Below are 10079 nucleotides of genomic sequence, written 5' to 3' on the forward strand. Positions count from 1 at the left end.
TTGGCCAGTTCTAAATTATTCCTACGTGGCGGCTAGTAATTGGCTTACTGGCCGTATAAAATTTTGTGCGACTTCCGCCCAAGTCGGAGAACTTTGAGCACGCTGCAGAGTGCCTCTAAGATATCTGACTTGCGGCTGAGCTGATCGATAGCCTGATCACCTATCGATTCTTCTCCCCGTCGCCGAGCGCAGTCCTTCGACGTACGCTTTCCCTGCCAGCTTAATTTGTGGACGGATTAGCTGGCCTGAGCCTTGCCAGCTGGAGCAACTCGTGGAGTTGTTTAAGTGACCGGACCACCTGCGTCGCGGCTACTAATGGCGTAAGTAAAGTTTTTGCAAGCAATACGCTTTGTCTGCCTCTCCATTCACCAGCCTGCCCAAACGACCGAGCAGTTTGTATATCACCTTGAGTCGGCTCCGGCCGTCCGAGACACTCACCTTCTTCACATCCCTGTTGGACTACAGAAATGTAATATACCCAAGCATGAAAATTTCAGAGCTTAGGAAACTGGTGCAAAGACTGCAATGTCTTTCTTCAGAAGCACAAGCTGCCATGAGTACATTGGTCCTCTCCTCCACCCTCTAGACAGGTTTCCCACAGAATTTGGAATTAAGTTCAAAAGTCTCCATCTTTATCTGTAAGCTGTTCCATAAAGTGGGCCCAAAAAATGTATCTAAGGTTTTGGGATGAAGATTTTGGTTGACAACTATCTTTTTCTGGCAGAAAGAAATGCGATTTAAAAAAGGGCAAAGCTTGTGAACACGAGAGAAAGAACTGGGACTAGACCAAGTTCCTCTAGGAATTAAGGGTCAGCACACAGCTCAATTTTTGTGCACAGCATTTTTGGACCTACTTCTCCTGGGGAGAGGATGGAACCAAAAATAAAAAAACTTATGTATTTTTAAAAAGATGGCCAGAGAAAACACACCATTGCACAAATTTCTTCCACTTGGGAGAGGATTAAAGAAACAATGTGCAATAGAGCTTAGTCATGTTACTTAGACTCCTGGAAAGCACTCTCATGCTCTGGTGATGAGCAAGATTTCACAGCCTACAGAGAACAAAATAGAATAAGCTCTTTTACTCCTCCAAAACAGAAGGGAATCCTCCACAGTAAAACTGCTCCCTTCACTTTGCCTTCCTCCAAGGAAAACAATGAGTAAATATATGGATTTTGCCCCAAAGATCATCATGTTCTGATAATTTCACCCAAGAGGAGCTGAACTCAATCATCGCTATCTAGCTGGACAAACACGAACACCAGGTTTGAGCACCTGAAATTGATTTCCGTTGAGAAAGAATACTTAAGAGGAAAGTTGTCTGCTCATAACAAGGAACCAAACTGAAAAAGAACCTCAAGTCAAAACACATCATCTTGAATAGCATCTGCAAACAAGCCAGAGTGGCCTGCAGATAACTAGTGTAATACATTCCAGGATGAACACAATAGTAACATGGTAAGTAATAGGAGGCAAGGTTTCTAACACATGAAGTTAATGAAAATTCTTCAGTATAGTCCCAGCCAGAGTAATTTAAGCAAGAGGTAAAGGAAACAGACAACTAGCAAGATGTAGATACAGAACCCTATTTTTAAGCAAACATTGGGGAAGAATTACCCTGGGTACTTCTATAGGCATCTCAATACCATCCTAAAATATAACAGATTACGTACCTTTCTAACAAAACTCCACTTAGGTTGCGATCTTTGCCACTATCTTATCTTTGGTAATCTATATCCAGACTGTGGAAAAATTATTTCCCAAGCCAATCCAGGTCACCTCTTTTGTTTAGAGATTTTTGGAAATATTCAGCTTTAGAATGCCTGGATATATTTCAGTATAGCAGTCTACAGAAAAGAGACTTGGGGTAATTACACAGTCCTTGCAATGTTCATTCCTAATTCTTAAACATGTTATTTGAAAAAATAGAGTTAGAAAACGAACCACAGATTAATAGGTTTACAAAATACCTTACAACTCAAGGGATGAGAAAACATATTACCCCAAAATGCTATTTGAATGAATGCAGTTGCCACAAGGCTGGTTGCCAGGGTGAGATCTGAAAGGAAATGCCTGTGTCATCATGGTGCTCTTAATGACTACATATCTCCCCTTGCCAATCAATTATCCTGTGTAAAACATGGAAAGGGTTCGTGGAACAGAGTTTTAGCATAGAAAATAAAGTGAGGGAAATCTGGTTTCCATTTGAGTAACTGTGTGTTAAAGTACTGACATGCCACCCCAAAGTCCTTTATTTCCAATCAAACATTACCATTCATATTAGATTACGGAGAGGGGAAGCGTTCCAACAGGTTTTTAACTTCAAATCAAGAGCCAGAGTAGCCAAAAGAATCTTTCATCTGAGGGATGACACCTCAGCGTAGCACTGCAAGTACGACAGAGCGGTCTCACTAGGAAATAAGTTTTACATAATTCTGGTTCTTGAGACAATTCTCCCAAGTGAATGCTAGAAATTTTTCCAGTTGTTGCCCATGAGAATATCCCATGTTTGCGAGTGCAGGTTTAGAAGCATGTGTACACATCATTGACTTCAAGCCCTCATAAACACCGGTCAGATTGTCACTCTCTTGCCATTTATTTGAGTGCCTACACCAACAATCAAACAGAAATTAGTTGCCATGATCCTCATCTTTGATTCGTTGTCCCAAACACTCCAAAATGCTACTCCGTCTTCCCCACTCGCACCCCAAATGTTGTTACAACACCACACGCAAACAATTTCTTCTGTGTTATAGCAGAGTTTATTTTAATATTTTGTACAGCTAGCATTGGTCTCAAGTAATAAGTTATAAGTTTACATAAGTGAATACCCTCCCACCCCTTAGGAATGTTCAGCTTCCACCATTTCTAATTTATAGGGAAATTATAGGGCAAGAAGTTACATGAAAAATGGAAATGAAACCTAATTCATAAACAAAATTCCCTGAAAGCTCTTAAGATTACCTATATCTACTTGGATTCCATAAAACGAGTGCAGAAGCCACATCTTCCACAGTTACACTGACAGAATATTCATCTAACAAACTGTTCTTTTATTTTGGGACAGCCTTATTTTTTTGTTTAATTTTACATCATAAGCTTCTACGATATAGAGAGATACTTTACAGGCCTGTATAGACAGTCAATGTAACAGATTTCTCTGCAAGTTACTACCCTTACTTAATTCAGTTGTTTTCAGTACCACGTTTCAAACTTTTCTTAATGTGGATTTTGTTTTCTAACAAACAGACAAGAAAAACTGACTGCAACAGATATTCCCTTTAAGTAACAAACAACACTCAAAACAAATAAATACTTTAAAATCCTTCAAGTGGCAACAATGTACATACTTGGATCCAAGGCAGAGCCCTGTTACTTATTATGTAAAAAGCATTCCAAACATTTCTTCAGTAGCACGCCAAACATCCTAGTCAGCCACAGGTACCATCTTCCCTGGCTTCCTCTGAGGTTAAAAACAAACAAAAAAAATCTTAGCAATAACTTCAGAAAAATGTTTCTCTTGCCCATACAAAGGTGTCTCTAAGATGATCATGATTTAAATTTTCTAGCAGAGATAAACAAAGAGGCTGTATAAATGTTTCCTTCTTCCTCACTACAAAGCATTCTGTCAATAATCCTGAGCAAGTTCAAATAGGTCTAGGGAAACAAGAGATAAGTACCAAGGGCAAGCCTCAGGACTTTGAGGTCAAGATATATAGATGACCACAGGGGAAACCAAGGTTTGGGGCTAATCCTGCCTTCTTCTACTCTAAGGTTGGAAAGTTTTTAGATCTCTGCAGATATCCAGGCTGTAGCCATATCAGTCTAGAGGCAAAAGGAATCAGAACTTGTAGTAGAGGCGATATCTTTTATTATACCAACTAGATTTTTCAAAAAAAAAAAAAAAAAAAAAAAAATTATTTAATTGCGATTAAAGGATTTTCTCTAGTTGCAAGTAAAGACTTCTTTGGCAAAAATCTAGTTGGTCTAATGAAAGGTATCACCTCTACCACGAGTTCTGATTCCTAGATCTCTGCAGAGCTTTCAGCCTCTTGGGAAAGCAGTTGCTATATCACCTGCAAGTACTTCTTTAGCACACAATTGATTGGCTTCACAGCCTTCTCAGCTTCCACAAAGGATACTGTAATGCTGACAAGTTAGTTTCACTGCCAGAGAAAGGTGAGACTTTAGTCTTGACTGCAGATAAGGAGAACCCAGACTTCAATATTTAGAGTTGTTTTCTTTTCAAACCAAATTAAATAAAGTAAAATAAAGAATTAAACTCTTAAATAACCACCTTAAATAGAAAATAAAAATCTAGCCCCAAGAAGTTCAACATTATTTTTCAGACTACTCTGAAAGCCTCATTTTATGTCCAGTAGGAAATGTAAGACCTCTTAAAGATAATTTTTTATATGTCAAGAGAAATAGTACAACAAACAGGTTTGCCGTCCCTTTTTCAAAGGAATCAGTATTTGTGGCAAAACAAAATTCATGGGGAGTTTTTTTTTGTTTTTATAGATAGAATAAAGACTGCTGAAGCCATGTAAACTTTTAGCCACATACAAATGAACTAACGTAGCACCTTACTCCACAAGAGCATTCCTAGATGCTTTACAACACACAAAAAAAAAAAATAAATAAAAAAAAATTATATAGATATATCTATAGATATATCTATATATATATACATACACATACATACACACACACACACACACACACTTTTGCGTGTAGGTCTTCCACCCGTCAGAGATTCTTCTGATGTCATGTAGTGGTTTTTCCTTTAATGATATCCCAGTTAGAACAAAGCAAACCCATTTTTTTGTTTTTAGCAGGGTTTTTTTTTTGTTTTTTTGTTGTTTTTTTTTTTACATGTTCTGTATATACAACCTTTAAAATACACTTAAAAATAGCTGCACACATTTTATATCTCATTATATACTAAAGAAGTAGTCCAGACAGACGATGCTTCTCAGCACGTTAAAAATTTTAACTAAAACCCAACCAGTTTAATTCTCCTCTGGTACCCACACTGGCCCAAAGGAGGGAAGGAAGGAACAAACGAGCAGTTTTAAAAATGGGAGTCTTTCACAAAACACGCTACTTACAAATCTCAGGTTAATTTCCTCAACCACTTCTATCAAATTCTTCCTTAAGTATTTGAGATCACACACTACCATCTCAGCAATGAAACCTGTTGCAACATGAATGTGTCAACTGCCCACTCAACCAACTGTAACCCTGAGGATTTTTCTGGCCTGGTAGAAAGAGGAAATGTAACAATCCCTGCAGTATGGCTGGTCCTCCGCAGCAATCCACTATTTTCCTAGATGTTTCTTGGATATGCATCCATGCGTTAATTCAAATTTGAGTTTCCCTCTAACCAACATGCAGATTCCTCCTCCAAATCATCCACATCCAGATGTCCCAAAGAGCCAATCAATGTCATCCATCTAGAGGCTTTCCTAAGTAGACCAAAGTCACCTCTGTATTGCCATACACAGCTGACACTGCTGGATACAGGCAAACCTTTGGCAATCCTCTGAATGCAACTCCCAGGAACTCATAGCCGCGCTCAAAGGCTAATGTCTTGTCTTCCATGTCTAAGATGACTCGAATCCTCTCACCTATCTGCAGCGAGAGAGAGAGAGAGAGAGAGAGAGAGAGAGAAAGGAGATAAGAAAAAAAATCAGATAACAGTCAAAGAGAAACAAAGGATAAATAAACTAAAAATAGCACATGGAGAGCAGAACAATAGATCTTATAAGAAAAAACCTCATTTAGAATTCTGTGCATCTTTTTGGTACAAATGCTCAAAAAAGATCAATTGAATGGTGTTAAAAAAGAGCCTCTGAGATGGTTAAGGGAATGGAGACCTTCTCTTATGGAAGAAGATTAAAGGAGCTTCGTTTGCTTAGCCTAACAAAAGGGATACCAAGAGGAAACGTGATCAGCCTTTACAAGTGCATTCCCAAGGAAGTGAATATTAGGAAAGGAGAAGAGCATTTTCAGTTGTAAAGCATCACCAGCACAAGACCACAACAGCGATGGAGAATTTAAGACACAGTTGGAAATCTTCTGATTTCCTCTCAGAGAAGTGGTATTTTTGGAATGGTCTTCCAAGCAAAGCAATGAGGTGAAACACTTTTAGAGTGAACTGGATAAGTGTATAGAAGGGATGGGATGGTAAAACGGAGTTTTGGCTTAACAATTGGTGTAAGATGCATGGAATCATTTAGTTTCACTTTCCACATTGGACTATAGATGTAACTCTCCTTCAGTGTAATCAGTGTCTGGTAATCACGTATTTCAGAGCTTTCACTGACTGCCAGTAAGGAGAAGCAAGCAATCCCCCCCCAAATCCTATTGACTTGTGGAAGGAGGTGGAATGAGTTTCACCTTCCTCTGAAATACTGGAACATTGGCCACAGCCAAGACTGTGGGTTTTTGACAGGAAAGCAGTGATGCTCCTGTCAATGCTTAAAAAAAAAAAATTAAAAAAAAAAAATCAGAAGTTCCTGGTTAGAAGTTCTTGCTCTTCTGCTCAGTCATACTGACTGCCAAATATGGAGTCATTTTTTCCTTATGTCAGATTGACACAAGTTGTAGGGGTCCTTGCTTTCCTCCATAGCATGGGAAATGGTCTTTTTATTGGGATCTTTTGAACATTCACTAAATTATTCCCTGCAGTTGTAGCCTCATTACAGCATCAAGGCATTGACAATGCCAACACCTCTGCCCTGCTTTTTTCTATGCCTCTATGGCAGGGGAGGGCAAAATCCAGCCCATGGGCCAGATCCAGCCTACAATGGACTCTATTTCCCAGCAGCCCCTGTGGCACCAGCTCCTTCTGGCTGCTGCTGCCAGACCCAGCCCTGATGCCTGGGCACCCTGGCCTGTCTGCCCCACACCCACCACCAGGAGTGGGACCCAAGCAGGCAGGGTGCACACCTGGGAAGCTGGGATGAAGCCATGGCTGGGAGTGAGACAAGTGAGTGGGGCTGGGGAGATCACAGGATCTTGAGGCACTGACAGTACAGGGATGGGGCCAGGGCACAGCTATGATCCACTGCCTGCACATTCCTGCACCAAGTATGGGTTCACAGACAGGGGCATGCAAGGAGTGGATCACGGCTCTGCCCCGGCCCTGGCCCCTTGCTGTCACCGCCCCAAGATCCTGGCCCTGGAGCAGGTCCCTACCCAACTGCGTACCTGGGGCTGAGGCAAAGCCCCAGTTCTGCAAGCAGGGGTGTGCAGGAAGCACACTGCAGCTCTGCCCAGGGCCACTCACTGTCACGGCCCTGCAATCCTGGGTCTCCATGGAGACCAAATGGGAGCCACGCAGGCAGGGGCTGCCAAGAAATGGCAGTCCAGCCATGGCCAGATCCTCCATTTTGCCCACCCCTGCTCTACAGTATGTGATAGAGTGTTCTTGGTGTCCTGGGTACTCTGCCTTGTACATGTCTGTGAGGGTTTGAGGTAGAAATTCTGGGACTTCTTTCAGTAAATGAGTCTCTGTAGGAACAGAGGACTAGACTCAATGGCCAGCAAGCCCCTTCCAGGTCTATATTTCTATTCTTCCAGAGAAAAATGAATGCATATCTTGAAATCCATCAATTTCACTGATGCGCAAGAGATTCTGATTAGCTACACTCAATAGCTGTTTCAAGCAGACAGAGTACATACAACCCCCACAATGCTATAAATACCAAATGTTACCTTTACGTGGAAATGTCAGTAACCCTAAAAATTAACATCCATCTATTCATTCTGTAGTATATGGCAACTTTGTAATTGCCTCCAACCTGCATTTCTCTTGACAGCATATGCCTGTTAAGAACTTGTGGTTAAAAGTCTTTGTAGATTTTAAAGCCAAAAGAACAACTTGAGAAAGTAGGGGGCATATGCAAGATGCATTGAACAATTTTTTGGATATGCCTGTGCTTCAAGTACCACAATTGATCTTTTATTTACCAACACATCAGGATTGCAAATATTTTGGACAAAAACAAATGGGAAAAACTGAAAGAAAAAAGGTTATACAAAAGCAAAGGATACTCGCTACACCTGGAAAAAAAACACAGATCATCATATAAACATGATGCTGCATGCCAACTTATTTACCCACAGTGCAATTTTGAAATGTAATTAGGTAACAGCCCCCAACAGCAAGCAGTAACAATATTGTCTAGGATGTTGTGGAAAAGTCAAACTATCCTCCATGTAATCTCCTTTAAGCTCTTCTTCTATGTAAAACAACACTAAAGAATATATACCTTTTTCACTTTTTTTAGAAACAGAAAAATGTTATGGGCCTTATTTTACAGAAATATATTTCTAAGAACAGCAACTTGAAATTCAATCAAAATAAAAATAAACCAGTTGTTACATACTCTACAGCCTTGAGTCCCCAAGAAAACTTCTGCAGTTTTATAAAATATTGCTTTCCTTATAAAGGCCCAAACACAAAGAATCTGAACACAAGTGATAAATGGGGAAAGAGACTATACACAGCTGTGTCAAATGCATGAACTGAAATGAAAAATCTTCAATCTTTTCCGTTCACAGGCGTTTTAGGTTTCTACTGTTAAAAACAGGAGGCACAAATCTCAGAGGGAAATGTAATTTAGACTTCAGTGTCCCTATTCAAGATCATCTTCACTACACTAATCAAAAAAGCCAATTTCTACTTAAAGTGGGTTTTGGGGACATTATACAGAAAATTATTAAAAATCTTCACCCACCACTGATATGCTACCACCTCTAGACTAAAAACAATAAATAAAATCACAAAAACATTACCTGACAGAATGAGACAAAGAGTATACTGCACATAATTGATACTGTAGGTAGAATATAATTATCCTAAAAATAAAGCTGGGTCAGATCAAAGCTAAATATGGAAAAAGTATCACATATGCTAATTACCATAAGTTATCTAAACCTCAATTTTGTTTTATCTGAAAGATATCACCTCTAAAGAGTACTAATTACTGAGTAAACACCATTTAGCATTACACTGGATTCTCCTGGTGTGTGTGTGTGGGGGGGGGGGGGGGGGGGGAAGGGTCTACCCAAGTACCAACCAGAAACACTTCACACCAGGAAGCATTTCCAGAAGATGTAATACTTATTTGATATAGCAATGGGTAAACTAGAATATTCTAGTCACCTCTCATTAAAAAAAAATAAAAATAAAACAGAAACAAGATAACTGCCTTTAAATAAGATGCATACACATAGGATGATTTAAGATTTCGGATAAAAATCGTGGTCTTTTATTTTCCTTGAAGGAGATCATTTAGGTTTCAGAATTGTCTGAAATTCTTAATACATAGGGAAGAAATCTAAAAACAGGGCAAAGCAGAAAATGGGTAACAAGGCAAAATTATTACCCTCATGAGGTAAGTAGGTAACTGGTGTAAGCTGCCTAGTAAGACCACTTCAGGAGACAGCCAGACATTTTCATAAAAAAGGAAAAGTGACGCACTGAAAACAAGAGGTGCACTAATACATTGGTCCCATATCAGATTGGCACTGATATAAGGAAAAAAAAGTGACAGTAAAGGCAACTGGCTTTTTTTGGCTAATGTGCTCAATAACATGGCCAATAAATGCCCTGTGCAGGCGCAGCACACAGGTGGCAAGGAGTGCAGCCGGGTTTAGCTGGTAAGTCTGTTGTGAGTGAAGGGGGAGAGAGCATTGAGGGGGATGGGGCAGATAGAGGGCCCAGCAGTGAGGAAGGGAGAGGATTGGGTCGGGGCAGGTGCCACCCAGCCAGGGTGAGGTGTGGGATGGTGCCATGAGCGGCTCGTCATGGGGGCACAAGGTGGCTCCCGCTGCTGCACACACCCCAGAAGGGCATAGGGGGTGAGTGTGGGCTGTGTCGGGCTCTTCCCAGTGAGGGGGAGATTGAGCCGGGCTGCCCAACCTAGCCCGCTGCTGGGAAAAGCCCAGTGTCACCCCAGCCCCAGGCTCCCCTCACCCCATGTGCAGATCCAGGGGCATACCTCCCCCATGCCCTCCTGGAGTATGTACAGTGGCGGAAGCCCCCCCCCCCCCCGACGCGACCAGCC

The 10079-nt window shown here is 40.8% G+C and overlaps 1 protein-coding gene across 1 annotated transcript in view; it reads right to left on the bottom strand.

Moving 5' to 3' along the window:
• Positions 1–3032: 3032 nt before the first annotated feature.
• Positions 3033–10079, bottom strand: part of FBXO45 (F-box protein 45) — a gene marked incomplete at its 5' end in the record, with an annotated part of 9279 nt that continues 2232 nt past the window's right edge. Inside the window, one exon of the mRNA XM_006037093.3 lies at positions 3033–5634. Within this exon, the coding sequence (XP_006037155.2) occupies positions 5449–5634 (186 nt within the window). The remainder of the gene's footprint in view (positions 5635–10079) is intronic.

Source organism: Alligator sinensis, unplaced genomic scaffold (assembly GCF_000455745.1).
Source record: "Alligator sinensis unplaced genomic scaffold, ASM45574v1 scaffold863_1, whole genome shotgun sequence".
Classification (NCBI taxonomy): Eukaryota; Metazoa; Chordata; order Crocodylia; family Alligatoridae; genus Alligator; species Alligator sinensis.